Source organism: Ambystoma mexicanum, chromosome 13 (assembly GCF_040938575.1).
Source record: "Ambystoma mexicanum isolate Mex_15411 chromosome 13, UKY_AmexF1_1, whole genome shotgun sequence".
Taxonomy (NCBI): domain Eukaryota; kingdom Metazoa; phylum Chordata; class Amphibia; order Caudata; family Ambystomatidae; genus Ambystoma; species Ambystoma mexicanum.
Window position 1 is genome coordinate 718,775,801 of NC_090938.1, and position 18,001 is coordinate 718,793,801.

An 18,001-nucleotide genomic window follows, 5' to 3' on the forward strand; every position below is an offset into this window, starting at 1 on the left:
TTACAGCAATGTCTGCAGCTGGTTCTAACTGGCCTGTCCCCGCTGCCAGTAGCTCTCTGTTTTAGTTGGGTCATTTTTCTTGGCTGATGTGGTTCAAATCAGGTTAAGCTGTCTCGGCTATGTCTGCAAGAGCTCAGTTTTTGTGATGGGATTTAAGTAGTGGAAGGTTGAGGGTGGTGCTCAGTTCCCAGAATATCTTGAAGGTTTGGGAGCAGAATCCTACACTACAGGTTTTCGGAGTAAGCTCTCTTTTTCCTTTCAATCAGCACGTAGCAGCCTCCAGCGTGGATTTTGAAGAATAGTTTATTGCCTTCAGCTTGGGGTCTCCTCAATTTTTTCTAGCTTTGTAGTCGTTCTTTTTTGAGTGCTCAGGCCATCACTGTCTCCAGAGACCTGGTGCTCTCTAGGCTGGACTACTGCAACAACCTATTTCTCAATCTGCCTTCCCCTACTCTCCACCCTCTTCATCTAATCCAGAACAGGACTGCAGGACTTAACCTTGGCCTCAAGTCCGGTGACCGTATCTCTTCAGCCCTGAAATCTCTACACTGGCTCCTGGTGGCTGCAAGGATCAAGTTCAAGACCCTCTGCATCGTCCACATGGCTTTCTGGTGCCGGGGCCTGCTTTCCATCTAACTCTCTCTTCCAAAATACCTTCCTTCCTGAGCTCTTTTGCTTAGCTACCTCCAACTCTCTAAGGGTCAGATGCTTCTCCAGGCAGAGAGTGGGTGGTAGATCTCTCTCCTCTGCAGGTGCCTCCCTCTGGAATGGCTTCCCTGCCCCGCTCAAACTTGAGACGGACCACCTGAAGTTCCAGAAGCAGCTCAAGACTTTCCTTTTCTCTGCCGCTTTCTCCCTCACCCTACCCTGCTAACCTACCTGTTTGCTGCACTGACTGGTTGCTTGGCTACCCTCAGAGTCTCACTGGGTACCAGCCCCCCGTGATCAGTCTCAAATGCACTGCATCTGGCCTTACCGCACACTTAGTGGCTGTAACTGTAACCTCTACAGTGCCCTGCCTCCTTGCACTTACTTAGGGCAATGCTGCCCCGACTGCACCCCCCCCTCTCTCCTCAGCACTTCTCCCTCTTCCTTCCCCTGCACTTGTGCTGTCAACTTGCACGATCTGAATGAAACATGGCCTAGTAAGATCATTAGTCTTGTACTCCCTTGTCTTGTCGTGCCTTGAAACACAAATGACTTATCACATATCATTGAACTATTTGTTTGCTCCTTTTTGGGGAGGCTGCAGTTGTTTTCTTAGTATAAGGAACACGCATATCGAGAGGGCGGGTAATTTGCTGATCCAGCTCTAAGGGTTGTGCGACGATACACCAGGTGTCGCTACTTCTCCCAAGGGGGAACCCTTTCCTATGGGTCCAGGGAGGGTGAGGCTGCTACCGAATAATCCCCATAGGGGTGCTAATATGCAGGAGGACCTCATAGGAAGGGATTCCCCTTCTGGGGACAAAGACTATCACCTGGGCCACAGCCTCCCCCAAGCAGTAACAACCCCAAGATCAGTGACCCCATGTTCCTTGCTGAATAACAATTGTGAGGACGGACCTATGTATTACGCTAATCCCGTAACTGTATCCAAGGGTGACAGTACTGTGACGAAGAAGATCTTCAGGAACAATGAGCATTGCAGGAAAGACCGCTGTGCCAAGCAGAGAGAGCGTGAGACTGGGCACTGGTGCCCCAAGCTCAGAGCAGAGACCATGAGCATTGCAGGAATGACAGCTGCGCCAAGCAGAGAGAAAGCAAGAGACTAGGCACTGGCGTACCATACCAGGCTCAGAGCAGAGAGACACCGGGCAATGTCGAGGAGAGGCACTGCTGTACCAAACCTTGAGAAACACTTTTTTTTTTTTTAATATATTTTTATTTTATATAAACCAAACAACAATACAACAGAACATAAATAAACACATTAAACAACAGAAACACTGCAATCCCCATCCCTCCCCCCTTATGAGCCTGTATGGTTTCCGCCATCGGTATCCGATTCGTGCGGTGGGGCATCATCGCCCTCAGATTGAACTGGCGCCGACACTGTTCCAAACAGCTCGGCTATCATCAATTTCCATGCCGTGAGGGAGCCCATTTCCTCTTCCTCCCCTGCAATACTGGCATCCCGCCACACCGCTGTCTCGGCCTCCGCCCATTTTTGGAGATCCCTCCACCAGACCTCCACTCGTGGCTTATGACATTTCTTATATCCCATGGCAATCCTACCTTGAGATACACTTAACAGTGCATGAAACACTACTGTATCAAGCCCAGACAGACACTTGGCAGTGCATGAACACTGCTGTATCAAGCCCAGACAGACGCTGAGCACTGTCTCAAGCATAAAGAAACAGCAGTCAATGTCCAGGAGAGACAAAGCTGCACCAAACCTTGTGTTTAGGGTATCACAACCGTGGTTATCAGGCTGCAGGAGAGAGGAGACCCCCAGCATCTAACCAGGTAAGAAGTAGGCAACTAGTAAACCTATCAGGAGTTTGTATACACAGATATGCCGTATAGAATAGACAATAAAGATAATTATGCAGTGTAGGAATGTGAGCAAGCTACGAACTTAAAAATTACTCGGAGCGCAAGAAATTGATCAGGAATCCAAAGAAGAGAGCGACTATAGATTCTAGTAAGTAAATATCCACCTAGATTAATAGAATGGGTTCAGACCAATTATGGACATATTCTGAAAAAATGAATTTGTTGCAGGTCACACACATTTGAGAGACATTTGGAGACTGCAGACGAACATTAGATGATTTATGTAGTACAGGTAGGACCTTTACTTTAAAATTATTTTTCGATTATGACAAGAATTATCACAAGTAAATATACATTGAATATTATTTGGATAACTATTTGAGTTTTTACATAATTAAAACACAGTTATGCTAATGCCTTCCTGAATTCTCCTCCCCTCCCCCCCATACCAGTCTATGCAATTTGATTTCTATAAAAAAAATGTATCAATATTTTTTATTATTAGACTTATTTCTTTTTTATTGAACTGTTTTATTGGTTTAACAAAACCTTTAACATGTTTACATCATATTAAAAAAGAACCATAAAACATTTTAAAAAAAGGAAATATAAACATATACAATTACACATGCATTATTTCATTCAATTCCTTCTTCATCATTAGCACTCTATCGATAAATGTCAACTCTGCAATTATTAAACCTGGCCTTTCTCCAATTATCACCCAACCCCACCACTCGCTTGGACTCAATGTATTTTCACCCATAAAATATTCTCCTAAATAAATTTGTCTCATTTCTTTTAGCGAGTCGCAAACTGTTACCCAATGGTTTAATGTCTCTATCATATCTTTCTTCTTACAAAAAGTACAAGTATTAGACTTATACTGTAAATAAGGAATAGCCCTGAAGAAGCTCACCATAGGATAGCTGACTTTCATTCCCTATGTGCTGAAACACATGTAGGCGGAGATTAATGTGTGGTACCATTAAGTGACAGATTGCTATGAACACTAATGAGCTATTGACTTACAACAACTGTTGTAAGTAGTGGAACCAAGGAAGTTATAACTATCCTTGGAGAAGCTAAGTGTAATTTTAATTTATGTGATTTTACTTTTGTCGATGCTACACGTACATATACGTTAGAATACGAAATATTTTAAAAAACGATATGTACATCTAATAATTTTCGCGATATTGGACTCATTACGGGTCTGGTGGTAACCGTGCCGGTGATACTGGCGGGTTGCCGCCGGACCTGTAAATATTTACCGGCGCCTGACTTCCCGGTGCCACCGGGGGATTACAACCCCAGCGGCCCGGAAAGTCAGGCGCCAGTAAAATAAGAACTCTATGGGAGTGGGACCACGGAAGCTCCTGCACCGTTGCTAAATTATAAGTTACTCACTGTAGTGACTAACGAACTCTTAGTCCATAGTGCCCTTTCCTCCATACTGCATGGGCGTCCCTTGCGAGGGACGGGAGACGGAACCTTTTTCACCAAGAAAACCTTCTTCCCTTTAAATTTAAAGGCGCGCGGGGTTGCAGCCCTGGAAACATGTGCTGCCCTGACTCCGCCCGACGGCGCCACACCTCAGTCCCCATAGACGCCTCGACAATAGCCTTACCATTGCCTAATGACACCAGTATTATTCGGGGGGGGATGAGGAGGATGGTGGGACATATGGAGGAAAGGGGACTATGGACTAAGAGTATGTTAGTCACTACATTGAGTAACTTATAATGACTCTTACGTCCCGTCCCCTTTCCTCCATACTGCATGGGCGATTACAACTGAATGTAGCCCCAGGGTGGAGAGGAGACCCTCCTTAAGCAAACAGGTTCCTGAGAACCGCCTGCCCGAAACCTGCATCCGATCTGGAGCCGGCATCCAAACAGTAATGCTTGCAGAAAGCCGAGGGAGGGGCCCATGTGGCTGCCCTGCTTATGACCTGCCACGGGACATGGCGCTGAAATGCAATGGCCGTTGCCTTGGCCCTGACGGCGTGGGCGTACATGTTCGCCGGAAGGGGCTTATGCTGCCCCTCGTATGATTCTTTGATGGCCGAGACTATCCAGCGGGATATGGAGGCCTGATAGCCTGGTCTTGTACCTGCAAAAGTGACAAATAGGGCGTCTGACTTGCGGAAGCCCTTGGTCCTGTCAAGGTAGAATTTCAGGGCACGCCTAACATGTAGGCAGGGCAGAACTCTGTGCCTCGTCCTTAGGATCGGCAAAAAAAGTAGGAAGGGCAATTTCCTCATTCAAATCGAAAGCAGATGGCACCTTAGGCAGAAAGGCTGGGTGTGTCCGCAGGACCACCTTGTCCTTGTGAAAGGTAGTATATGGTTCTGAGGCGACAAGTGCCTGGATTTCGCTGACTCTGCGAGGCCGTCTTAATGGTGACCAGCCTGATGTCCACGGACCCCATTGGCTCAAACGGTTTGTGTGCCAGGGCGCCCAAGACTGTGTTCAGGTCCCACACAGGGTGTGGCCTCTTGATGGGCGGATAGAGCCTTGCAAGCCCAGCCAAATGCTTCTTGAAAATCGGATTGGAGGAGGAGAAGAAGACCCCTTCCTCAGAGTTTCTGTAGGCCCCGATGGCTGAGAGGTAAGTGCGGCAGGTGTCCAGCTGCACGCCTGAGTGGGCGAGGTGCGCCGAGAAAGAGAGCACGTCATCCAAGGCACATGCCAGGGGGTCGATTTCCTTGGAATCTGCACAGTGGCAGAACCTGGTCCATTTACTTTTTATACGGGCCCCTGGTAGCCTTGCTCCTAGCGTCCTGTATGATCTCCAGATTAGCCTGGGATAGGTTGAGGTGACTGAGCGTTACCTGCTCTGGAACCGCGCTGTGAGGGCCAGTTTCTGTGGCACGGGGTGGATGACCCTGCCCCCCTTCTGCGCTAGAAGATGCATTGGGCCCGTCGGGAGGTGAATCAGAGGCATCTCCGAGAGGCTCAGCAGCTCCAAGAACCATGGCCTGCCGGCCACCATGGAGCGATTAGAATGATGTTGAGCTGGCGAGACTATCACTCTATGAATCAGTGGAGTGGGCGGGAAGGCGTACGCCGTCATGCTGTTCCACTGAATACGAAATGCATCGCCCAGGGAGCCGGGGCCCTGTCCCTGCCAGGAGGCGAACTGAGGGCACTTCTTGTTGTGCCAGGTGGCAAAGAGATCCACCTGGGGGAGACCCCATCTGTGGAAGATCTCCTGAATGACAAGGTTGTTTAGCTGCCACTCGTAGTTGTCCACTCCCAGCCTGCTGCGCCTGTCCACCTCCAGGTTGGATTCCCCCGGAAGGTGGACTGCCGCGAGGTAGGTGTCGTTTTCCAGGGCCCATTCCCACATGCTGATCGCCAGTCTGCACAGTGGAGGGGATCTGGTCCCTCCCTGCTTGTTGACATAGTACATGCTGGTCGAGTTGTCTGTCTGGATGAGGACAACACTGCCCCTGAGACGTGGAAGGAAAGCTCTGAGCGCTAGCCAGATGGCGTTCAGTTCCAACCAATTGATGTGGTAAGCCTGCTCCTTTCGAGTCCAGGTGCCGTGGTCCCAGGGATCCTCCAGGGTGGCTCCCCAGCCCTCGAGAGAGGAGTCCGTGGTGATGTCACCTGCGGGTTGGGAGGCCGGAAGGGCTTGCCTGTCCGTAGGTTGCAGTCCCTGGACCACCATGTGAGGTCCGGGTGGAGAGATGGAGGAACGTTGATTATCTCGGATTGAGAGCCCCGCTCCTGGTTCCATGATGCCGCGAAGTGCAGCTGTATCCTCCTCATCCTGAGTCTTGTGTGGGGGGGCAGACAATAGGAATGCTGCTAGAAGACCCAGGAGATGTTGGTACCACCAGGCTGAGGTTGCCTCTCTGCCGAGGAAGTGGGATGTGGCCCTCTTGATGGCTGTGATCTTGTCCTCTTCGGGAAACACCTTCTCGGAGCCTGTGTCCCAGATGAGGCCCAAGAAGGTCAGAGTTTGTGTGGGTTGCAGCTGCGACTTCTTGAGATGGAGCGAAAAGCCCAGATCGTGCAGCATATTCATCAGAGCATTGGAGGAGTGGTGAACTGCTTCCGGAGATGAAGCCCTGACGAGCCAGTCGTCGAGGTATGGGCAGATGTGGAGGCCGGAGGGGGGCAGCCACCGTATTCATGAGTCTGGTGAAGACCCTGGGAGCCAAGTTGAGGCCAAAAGGAAGGACCTTGTACTGGAAATAGTAGCCCATGATCCTGAAACGGAGGAAAGAATGATGGGGTTGCCAAATCGGGACGTGTAGGTACGTGTCCTTCAGATACAGGGAGCACATCCAGTCTCCCCTGCACAGTGTATCCGCAATAAAAGCTGGCATAACCATCTTGAATCTTTGTAGATGTAAGGAGAGCTTGAGGGTGGAGAGGTCCAGCACAACTCTCAGGCCAGCCTGGTTCTTTTTCTGAATGGCAAAAATCCTGGAGTAAAAGCCCAAGCCTTGCTGGGAGACTGGGACTTCCTCCACGGCCTGGCTCAGTATGAGCAACCGAATCTCCGCCAAAAGAGTTGCTGTCCCAACTTGATTTGGGCGTGGTCTTTGTCAGGATGGATAAAGACTTGGCCGTTTGCAAGCTGTTTTTCTTTTTGTCCAGCTCTTCATCCGTGGTGGAGTGAAAGCGGTCACTCCCCTCGAATGGCAGGTCCAATATGCACTCCTGGACGTCCGGATTGAACTTTGTTGCCCAGAGCCAGGCTGTCCTTCTCATGTCCGTGGTAATACAAATGGCACGGCCAGAGGTATCAATGTGGGCCACAGTGGATTCCATGATGTCCTGTGCCACGAGCTTGGCCTCGGCCAGCCCTGCCTTAAAGCGTGATTGGCTCTGCGTGGGGATTTCTGGGAGGAACTCTGCGATTTCCTGCCATAATCTCTGGTTAGCGGCCGCCAGCATGGCGTTGCGTTGGCCTTACGAAGATGCAAGGAAGCGTTGGAATTCAGCTTCTTCCCGTATGCCTACAAGGTCTTCTCCTCCTTGCCTAGCAGCGCCGCAGATGACGAAGATGAGGATGACTGGGCCTTGGAGTACAGTGATGCCGCGGCTATCACCGAGGAGTGTGGCCGAGGAAAGCAAAAGTGTATCCCCCTCCATCTGCCTGTATTTGGCATCGAGGTGACGACTGGTCGGCTGGACGGAGTGAGGCTTGAGCCAACTTTTCTTGGCCAGGGAGACCCACGTCGGTCTGCAGTGGAATCCCCGTTTTAGCAGAGGGGCGCATCGTGAGTACTTCTGCAATGACCCCCTCTGCTGGCTGCTCTGCCTCAGGCTGAGGCAGACCTAGATACTCTGCGAGTCCAGCCAGACGTTCGTGGAAGGCCTTGGCCAGCGAAGGAGTGTCCAGGTCCTCCTCCTCATCCGTGTCTTGGGGGTCAGGAGGATCCTGTGCCAGAGGAGGTGGAGTGTTGCTTGCCAGAGGCTGAGGTGCGGAGACCGGAGCTGGAGGCTTTGGAAGGGGTTGAGGAAATGCCTGAACAATGGGCTGAGTGGCCGGGCTAGGCGGCGGAGGCTGTGCCGGGGCCGGGGGCATCAGTAGAGGAGTTTGTGGTGTCACTAGCATCGTAGGGAGGACCTCCCTAGTGGCGACCCTGAGGATATCCCCCATCTGGGAAGATTTCATAAACCTGAGGAACTTCATGAAGAAGCTGTCCTCGGGCCCTAAAGAGGTGGTAGGCGATATAGACGGAGTCGCGGTGGGCTGCTGGGGCCGGTGCATGCTCTTCCCATATGGACGCACAGGAAAGCTGCCCAGCTCAAATGAGGGGAAGGCCGTAGGCCACGTACCTGGTTGATGCCAGTCCCACCTTGACACTCGTTATTCGCCGAATTTGTGGAATGGCGTTGGACGGGTGCTGATATTCGGCTCGGTGGCCATCTTGTCGAGCTGCCTGCCACGTGCCTGCGTCATGTTTGTTTGTTTGTTTGTTTGTTTATTTACTTATATAGCGCACCAGACCCAGGCGTATTCGGGCGCGAAAGCAGCAAGAGGATTGTTCAACTTAAGTTACAGGTTACAGATTATGTTGCTTGGCTCGCTGGGCCCAGCCTCCCCCAGAGCTCTTGAGTGTGGATTATGAGGCCTACCCCGCTACTCGGGCCTAGGCCCGGTAGGTGTGGCACCCTTGGCCCCGGGGGCCGGTAGGGCTGCATTTAGGCGCCCCTCAGCGGAATCGCCGGTATTAGGGCGTGGCCCCTCAGACGCAATGCGGTCCCTCGACACTTTCACTGGGAGGATCCGAGGACCCCTCGGACCGCAGGCCGGTAGCTGAAGCATCCTCGGTGCACGTGTCAGTGCAAGAACCTGAGCAGTCTCTCCCGCGTGGGAGAGTCCCTGGGAAGGAGTCTCCCTTACGGGATGCGATGAAAAACAGGGCCCTAACTTGGGCCTGGATTGGTGAAAGACGAAGTTCTTGAGGTCCTCTGGAGGCGAGTTCTGGAAGAGCTCTCTCCACCTGACAAGTCTGTTCTTCAGCGCCTTATATGACAGAGCGTTGCACGCTGTACAAGCTTGCCAGGAGTGGTCAGGGCCAAGGCAACATGGCAAAGGGTGTGGGGGTCTGAAGAAGGGAAGTGCCTGTCGCAGGATGGGCACCTGCTGAACCCTGTGGAAGTTGACATGCGCCGGGGAGGAGCGTGACGCCTGAGGACCGAGTACCTGTGATAAAAAAGACAGAAGAAGAAGTGTCCGCGTGTGGAATTACATGGCCGAAGCCAAACCCAGGAGCGCTGGTGAATTCGACCCGTTCCGTCGACGCGGAAAAGGGGACTGTGGTGTGGCACCGGAGGGCGGAGTCGGGGCAGCGCATGCTCCCAGGGCCGAACTCCCACGCGCCACTAAATTTAAAGGGGAAGAAGGTTTTTTCTGGTGAAAAAGGTTCTGTCTCCCATCCCTCGCAAGGGACACCAATGCAATATGGAGGAAGGAGGCAGTGTGGAGGAAAGGGGACGGGAGGCAAGAGTATGGTGCCAGTGCTTCCGTAACGGTCTTTCTACCATGGGCTCTGTGCCCGGCAGGGTCAGACCCATTGGGCACGGCGGCACTGGCAGGCAGACCTGTAGTATGCTGGTCTGGAAACAACAGTGCTACTGTTGTTTCCAGACCGGCAGGCTCAGAATGAGCCCCAATGTTTGAAGACAGGGGCAGGATTCTATGGTAACCTATGCAACTATGTGCAGCAGAAGAAGCCGACCAAGTGAGATACGAGGTCACACAGCCGCTCTCACAGGAACCCAATCCGGGTTTATAAGTGGAAAAAAAATCATTTCAAGTTCAATTAGTTAGTAAAAAATATATGTTGTTGATTGAAGAATGACAACGTTGTGGTTCCTGTGAGAGCGGCTGTGTGACCTCGTATCTCACTTGGTCTTCTTCTGCTGCACATGTATTTTGGATTTGGGTGTCTCCGAATTCATCACAGCCAGCTCCTTTTTGAAAATTAGGATAAGAAATATTTGAACTAATCGACCATTTGGTTTACATTTTTTGAAAATTGATACTCGCCGATCTATTATCAAGTGGTGCCCACTCATTTCTCTTCTTGCTCTTAACCTATGCAACCATACCTCATGCCCCCACATGCACAGCTCAGACTAACACCCAGGACAAAGATGACATCACAAATGGCATCTTCGATGACATCACTGATGTGTAACAATCTTGACAAAGTCCTTACAAAGGGCTGTGTTTAGGGAACTGCTACCAATATATGAAGGGTGATAGGTCGGCATCAAATAGTCCATGGATCACAAAATGTACTCATTCAAACAGAAACTGCCTGTGGATAATATAGCAATCTAATAATCCATGAATATAGGTAATGGCTTCAGCATGGACTGCACGAGTAGAGTAGATCTAGAAGATTATAAATCCAAGCCCATCAGGACCTTGAGTAATGTTAAACTTGTAGCCACGGGCTAAGTATACAAGAATTACTAGACACGTGGGCGGATGCGCACAGACGGGTAACATCTAGTAAGTGGGAAGCAAATACTACAGCCAGCGAATGAATCTAAGATTAGAGTCAGTCATCTCACATATACAGGATACAAACTGTATGATCTGTCTGGTTCCTGCTCACTGTTCCATGTGTGGGCACCATGTGCTCAGGCCAAACCCCAAGGAAATTAGCTTAGGAACATGCTGCAAGGTGAAGGGTTACATATAATAGCACCTTCTAAGTATGATTGCCATGTTTCAATGCACTACCTCCAGGTAATGCTTAATCTGCTTACTGTCACTTAACAAAAAGAACTTCCCAGGAAATGTGATGTCACTGATGATGCCATTTGTGATGGCCTCTTTGATGTCCCGGGTGCTATTCTATGCAGTGCATGGTGGGCGTAGCTTACCAGAAGTGGTGAATTTCATAGTTTTTTCAATTTTACACTGCAACCATAACGTCCCGTTAATGTTTTTTTTTTAATTTCAAAGGTTTTTATTGGAGCAACTAAACCATAGCGTCGCTTTAACAAGGTTTTCTTCACTGAATATAAATCACGCACGCTGTTAATGTGATAAACTGGAGAGGATATAAATATTTATTGAAGAAAGTAAGATAAGGTGGTAACAGTAGCACAGAGAAAAATTATCCAAGTTTTATGCAAATGTTTAGAGATGGGGAGATGGTCAGAAGTAAGTGCAAGTAGTTAGAAAATCTCTCAAAAAATAAAATAAATGATTTGATAGTTGAGTCACTAGTGAGAGATAAGTACAATCCAAACATAGAAAGGAGCAGCTCATTGCAAACATGAATGTGTATGTAGTAGGCGCAGCTGTGTAATGGGATTAAATAAAATAAATATAGAGCTGAAGACCATGTGGTTTGAAAAGATGTCACCGAGATAACACCAAGAAACCCATCGAACAGTTTTTAAAACAAATGCTAACATTTGTTAAGCCCTACCAAAGATTGTAAATAAACCCTTCTGACATTTTCCAGTAGGGGTCAGTGTTGGCTGGGGAATGGGAAACTGGCAGTTAATGAGCCGGAGCAGGACGTTTCGGCGCGGCCGGTTCGGCGCGGGACAATTTGGCGCAGCCGGTTCGGCGCGGGAGCCGGGTTCGCGTGGCAGCCTGCGCCGAACTGGCCGCACAGAAATGCCCTGCTCTGGCAGCCGCTTCCTACCTGCGCCTCGCGCGTATGTATAAAGGGGAATTCACAAACGCATCCCTACTAACTTCCCATACTGCCAGAGACGTACTGCCTGATATTTCTAGTTTACGAATGGGGGTATGCACACCGTACTGGCAAAATGTTATGGATCAGCGGTGTGTCACAGCTGCAAACCTTTCTTACAGAGAGACGTGATTCTCCCCCTAAGAGTCAATTTGCGACACGTTTTATGCACATCTGGATTTCAATCACTCACATGACCCAACAGGACTTGTAGATGAAGGGCACAACTTTCATACTTAACCTGCAATTACACCCAAGTGTTTATGGTTGTGGGCAAGTTGTGCACCTCTCAAAAAACCCAGCTTCCGGCGCCAAAACATCCCATCGCCGAACTGGCCGTGGCGAAACGGCCCGCGCCGGACTGGCAGCGCCGAAACGGGGTGTACCATTAATGAGCAGAGCAGGATGTTTGGCCGTGACCATTTCGGCACAAGTCATGTTTCGGCGCACCCTGTTGGACGCAGCCGGCAGGGCGCTGGGACATTTGGGCGCAAGTTCATTCTGTTAATTGTGCATCTTTGGTCCGGATCTGCCACCTAGTGGCGCTTGCGAAATCATGTCTAGGAGCGAGCGCGCTTGCTTATTATTAGTGACATTTTTTGTACTCTTGCGTTTGAGGCATAGAGGTCCCAATGCTACTAATGCAGCAAGGGTGGGCTTGAACTTTTGGCTGCTTTGAATCTCTGGCCAGGCCCACCTAATGTCCCATCTGCAGCATGTATAGCTGCTAGGAATATGCAAACAGCACGTAACACGAGGATCACACCTGCCTTCACTTAAGCTTGGAAACATATCTTGCATTGTGCTTTGATTGGCTGAATGTAACAGGGGGAATGTATGGAGATGAATCCTTGGAATGGAGGTGCACAGCTCGCACACTACGTGCAGGAAATGTATGGAGATGAATCTTTGGAATGGAGGTTCACAGCTCGCACCCTGCGAGCGGGAAATGTATGGAGAGGAATCCTGGGAATGGAGGTGCACAGCTCGCACACTGCGAGTGGGAAATGTATGGAGAGGAATCCTGGGAATGGGAGGTTCACAGCTCGCACACTGAGAGCGGGAAATGTATGGAGATGAATCCTTGGAATGGAGGTGCACAGCTCGCACACTGCGCACAGGAAATGTATGGAGATGAATCCTGGGAATGGAGGTGCACAGCTCGCACACTGCGAGCGGGAAATGTATGGAGAGGAATCCTGGGAATGGAGGTTCACAGCTCGCACACTGCGAGCCAAGCTCATTTTAAGGGGAAATGTATGGAGATGAATCTTTGGAATGGAGGTTCACAGCTCGCACCCTGCGAGCGGGAAATGTATGGAGAGGAATCCTGGGAATGGAGGTGCACAGCTCGCACACTGCGAGTGGGAAATGTATGGAGAGGAATCCTGGGAATGGAGGTTCACAGCTCGCACACTGCGAGCGGGAAATGTATGGAGATGAATCCTTGGAATGGAGGTGCACAGCTCGCACACTGCGCACAGGAAATGTATGGAGATGAATCCTGGGAATGGAGGTGCACAGCTTGCACACTGCGAGCGGGAAACGTATGGAGATGAATCCTGGGAATGGAGGTGCACAGCTCGCACACTGCGTGCGAGGCTCATTTTAGGGGGAAATGTATGGAGAGGAATCCTGGGAATGGAAGTTCACAGCTCGCACACTGCGAGCCAAGCTCATTTTAAAGGGAAAAGTAAGGGGATGAATCTTTGGAATGGAGGTTCACAGCTCGCACCCTGCGAGCGGGAAATGTATGGAGAGGGATCCTGGGAATGGAGGTGCACAGCTCGCACACTGCGAGCGGGAAACGTATGGAGATGAATCCTGGGAATGGAGGTGCACAGCTCGCACACTGCGAGCGGGAAATGTATGGAGAGGAATCCTGGGAATGGAGGTGCACAGCTCGCACACTGCGAGTGGGAAATGTATGGAGAGGAATCCTGGGAATGGAGGTGCACAGCTCGCACACTGCCAGCGGGAAATGTATGGAGAGGAATCCTGGGAATGGAGGTGCACAGCTCGCACACTGCGAGCGGGAAATGTATGGAGAGGAATCCTGGGAATGGAGGTGCACAGCTCGCGCCCTGCACGCTAGGCTCATTTTAGCAACTGGAGGCCTTTAGTAAGTGAAAGCAGCAGGGATTTATGTATTTGGATAGAGCGGCAGGAGCCAACTAAAGCTTAAAATGAAAGGTAATGTATAGGAAGTATTACTGTGATATATAACAGCAGTGAACCAAAAATACAAATGATAGAGTTATTTTGTTCAAAATCCACGTCTGTGTATGAAATGGTGCCCATTAGCTGCTGCTCCCAAAAGTCGGGGTGCATCAGTCCATGGACCACCGGGCAACATGTAGACTACCTTTTCTTGTTTAAATGTATTTTTTGTTAAAATCATAAACTTTATGCATTACTATGTAAAACCAGATTACAAATATCCTTGAAATACAATCAACAAATAAAAAAATAAAAAATATCGCAAGTTCATACATTCTAATTAAAGTTAAGATAGATATAAAAGCATACATAGTAACTACACATGTGCACTATGACGTCATGGATAGGTTTCTCCAGATGGATAGTTCACGAGTGAAAGGCTGTTGCTCTATGACGTCAGGGCGGCCTGCCCGTTGCAAGTTCCAATCTGAGGCCAGGGCGGACTCCGCCTTTCATCTTCCCGACTCATGAATTGAGTAGCATTACACGGGGTAGTAATAATACCCGTTACTGGGGCACTTCAAAGTAGCGAGAAAACCAACAGGAAGAAGTGATGTGTAAGAACACAAGGCAACGCCTTTCTCGCTCCTCGTCCCCACCAGTAGTGTGCTGCCTATTTTTCTTTCCCTACTGAAGGAAAAGACTCTACGGGAGACATTGCAGGTGTGGTCGCAATAAAGTGCTACTTCTCATTTTCTAGATGCCACCTACTTACAGGATGACAGTGTCCCTTGGCAGGTTTAGGGAATGGGGTGTGACGTCAGAATGCTGAGCGTTACCTCTATGGCGCCTCCCGCAGGTGCATCCAGATCAGCATTAGCACAGGCAGCCCATGTGGCACGAGGGCCGTTTGCACATCAATGTCAGCCGCGTCCAAACGACCCTCGAGCCAAAAGGCTTGCGCCGAAACAGCCGCGCCAAAACGGGCTGTACCGTTAACGCGAAAGTAAACTGGCATCAGGTCCATATACATTAGCGGTAAAACATAGAAGTGGAACTCCAAAGAAATGGCTCAATAGCAAGAGCCTGTAGCAGGAGATCATCTGATAAATATTGCAAATAAACCCAACACTGAAAAGCCCTTCTTGTGCAGAAGCGGGGGACGGATGAGCCGCCAAGACCCTCGATCAACAGTGCCCCCCACCCCTCCCTTTCAGATTCAGGACAGTAACCAACCCCCCTAGCCCCATCAGAGGACAGTGCCCAGGCCCCCTCCCTCATTTCTCTCACCCCCCCCCCCCAACACCAAAGAGGCAAAAGTAACCCGCACTTCTTAAACATCACAGGGCAATGTCTGAAAGAAGCAATTGCCGACGCACCCCTTAACAAGACCCGCCCCAGAAGTAAACTACTGACAGCTGAGCCCCCCTATAACAGAGACTGCAAGGACGAGCAGTGCCCCCCCCCTGAACCCCCAATAAAGACGAGATCCCCCTCAACTTTATACACCGCTGGCCAGGGCCCCCTGTCCCCCACCCCCGCAGACACAGCCCCCCCCTTACCTACGGCCGGTGTAACGTCACTTTTTGCTACCCGTCAGAAAATCCTACTGATAGGAAAAAGTGACGGGGTAGGAAAATCTGACAGCCTGACCTGTCTTTTTCCTATCCGTCAGTGCCCCCCCCCTTAACAAGTTCCCCCAGAAGTAAACTACTAACAGATGAGGCCCGCCCCTATAACAGACACTGCAAAGACGAGCAGTGCCCCTCCCCCACGCCCCCATAAAGTAGAACCACTGCCCCCACAGCTCCCCCTTATCTTTATACACCGCTGGTCAGGGCCCCCAGACCACTGCCTCCCCCCTCAGCAGACATGCCCCCCCCCCATTTACCTGATGCCGGCCTCTCAGTCCCGCCCTGTCCCCAGCAGAATGCCCAGCGCCCCCCGCAGTGGCGCCAATATAATGCTCCCCCCCCCTACCTGATGTTAGTGTCCTCCTGACCGTGGGAGGATCCGCAGCCACCCCTCGGTCTGACTCCTCCATTTCAAGAAGTAGGACAGCAGGGGGTTCCTTATCCGGAAGAAGGGCCGCAGGGTGCGGGGGAAGGAGGCCCCGGGGAAGGTGAAGAGCAGAGCCCGGTCCTGAGCATCGTAGACCGAGAGCCTGCCCCCCTCATAGTCCAGCAAGAAGCCCAGGACCCCGGGGGGAGCGCGGGGGGTCAGGGGAGTGCAAGGGGAGGTGAGAGCCTGGTATTTACCCCCCAGGAGCTCCACTGCCCAGACTCCCCCCTCAGGTGATGCTGTGATCTCCTCCTTCCTGGGCACAGACTCATCACACACCCCCAGGGTCCAGCCCGTGCTGCCCCCCACCTCCACCTCCCAGTAATGCCTCCCGGAGCTCAGCCCCTCCCTCCCCAGGACACAGGGGTGTAGAGTGAATCTCTGGGGGGTGTCGGGCAGATCCTGGACTCGGGCTCCGCGTCTCGCGCTTCTCCCGTCCTCGGACACGATGAGCTCGGGATGAGCGGTGCCAGGATCCAGAGTCACCTCACCTGCAAGAGAGAGAAGCACGGCTCAGAAACCAGCCAATCACAGCGCTCAGACAGCCTGTCCATCACACCAACAAGGACAGCACAGCCAATCACAGCGCACCCACAGCCTGTCAATCACACCAGCAGGGACAGCGCAGCCAATCACAGTCCGTCAATCATACCAACGGGGACAGGACAGCCAATCACACCCTCCTGTCGCCAGACACCAGGAGGGGGAATGTGGCTGTTTCTCGATTCTTAAATGAAACCCGAAGTGACCCCCAAACTCCAGAGATAACGGGGAGGCAAGGAGGGAGAGACATGGAGAGAGGGGCACAGAAGAGAGACAGGCAGAGAGGGGACAGTGAGGCGGGTACAAGAGACCTGCAGAGAAGAGAGGGAGAGACAGGGAGTAGAGAAGAAAGCAGAGAGGAGGCACTGAAGGAGATCTGCAGAGAAAATAGAGAGAGAGACAAACGAGACAGCAGAGGAGAGTGGGAGCGAGAGGGACACAAAAGAGGCAGGCAGAGAGGAGACACTAACAGAACGGAGTGGGAGAGACGAGACAGCAAAGAAGAAAGAGAGGCAGGGAGGAGAGTGAGAGGGAGGGACACAGAAGAGAGGCAGACAGAGAGGAGGCACTGACAGAACGGAGTGGGGGAGACGAGACAGCAGAGAAGAGAGAGGCATAGAAGAGACAGTGAGACGGTACAAGAGATTTGCAGAGAAAAGAGGCAGAGACGAGACAGCAGAGAGGAGGCACTGAAGGAGATCTGCAGAGAAAAGAGAGAGACAAGCGAGACAGCAGAGGAGAGTGGGAGCAAGAGGGACACAAAACAAACAGTAGAGAGAGACTCAGAAAGATAAATTGAAAAAACATGCAGAGAGGAGACGGACTGTGAATGTCGGCTAGAAATAAAGCAAGTTTACAGATTAAACACAGAAAAGAGAGAGCTATAACATCACAGTGAGAGACACGAGAGGAAGGAGAGCAAGAGAGGGGCACTGCCAAAGATGCAGAGAGAGCGGAACATGGAGGAAAGGATGAGTGGAAGAGAGACATGAAGAGGGAGAGATCAACATGGACATGATGAGAGGATCAGAGGAGGGACAGTGAACGGGAGACAGGCAGAGGTGGAACAGAGACACTTATAATCCCCCTCATATTATTCCCCATACCACCCCGGTGCAGGCAGCCTTGTGATACAACAAAGTGAACTCCCCAAAATCCCCCATCCTCCCTTCTTTTCCGACATCTTTACACACTTCACTCCCGGCCAGAGAGTGACCTGCAGCTCTGCCGAGCAAAGGGGGTGAAGGGGCGAAGAGAGAGCACAGAGACAGGCAGAGAGCAGAGACAGCGACAGGTAGAGAAAAGGACAAACACAGAGAGTGGGACAGGCAGCGATGAAAGAAAGAGAGATCGGAAGGGAGGGGAGAGACCGAGCAGAGATGCACGCGAGAGAGAAACAGGAAGGAGAAAAAGACTAAGAGAGAAACAACAGGAAAGAGAGACAGACTAAAAGAGAAACAGGAAAGAGAGACATTAAAACAGAGAAACAACAGGAAAGAGACAGACTAACAGGGAAACAACAGGAACGATAGAGACAGA

The 18,001-nt window shown here is 50.9% G+C and overlaps 1 protein-coding gene across 5 annotated transcripts in view; it reads right to left on the reverse strand.

Annotated features, from left to right (window-relative positions):
- Positions 1 to 18,001, reverse strand: part of LOC138521792 (E3 ubiquitin-protein ligase TRIM39-like) — a 128,723-nt gene that overhangs the window by 11,364 nt on the left and 99,358 nt on the right. For 4 of the 5 annotated variants that reach the window (XM_069634883.1, XM_069634881.1, XM_069634880.1 and 1 more), the window contains one exon: positions 15,839 to 16,410. The exons of the other annotated variant lie outside the window; for it this stretch is intronic. In XM_069634883.1, coding sequence (XP_069490984.1) covers positions 15,845 to 16,410 — 566 coding nt within the window. In that variant the 3' untranslated portion in view covers positions 15,839 to 15,844. The remainder of the gene's footprint in view (positions 1 to 15,838; positions 16,411 to 18,001) is intronic. 5 annotated transcript variants of the gene reach the window in all.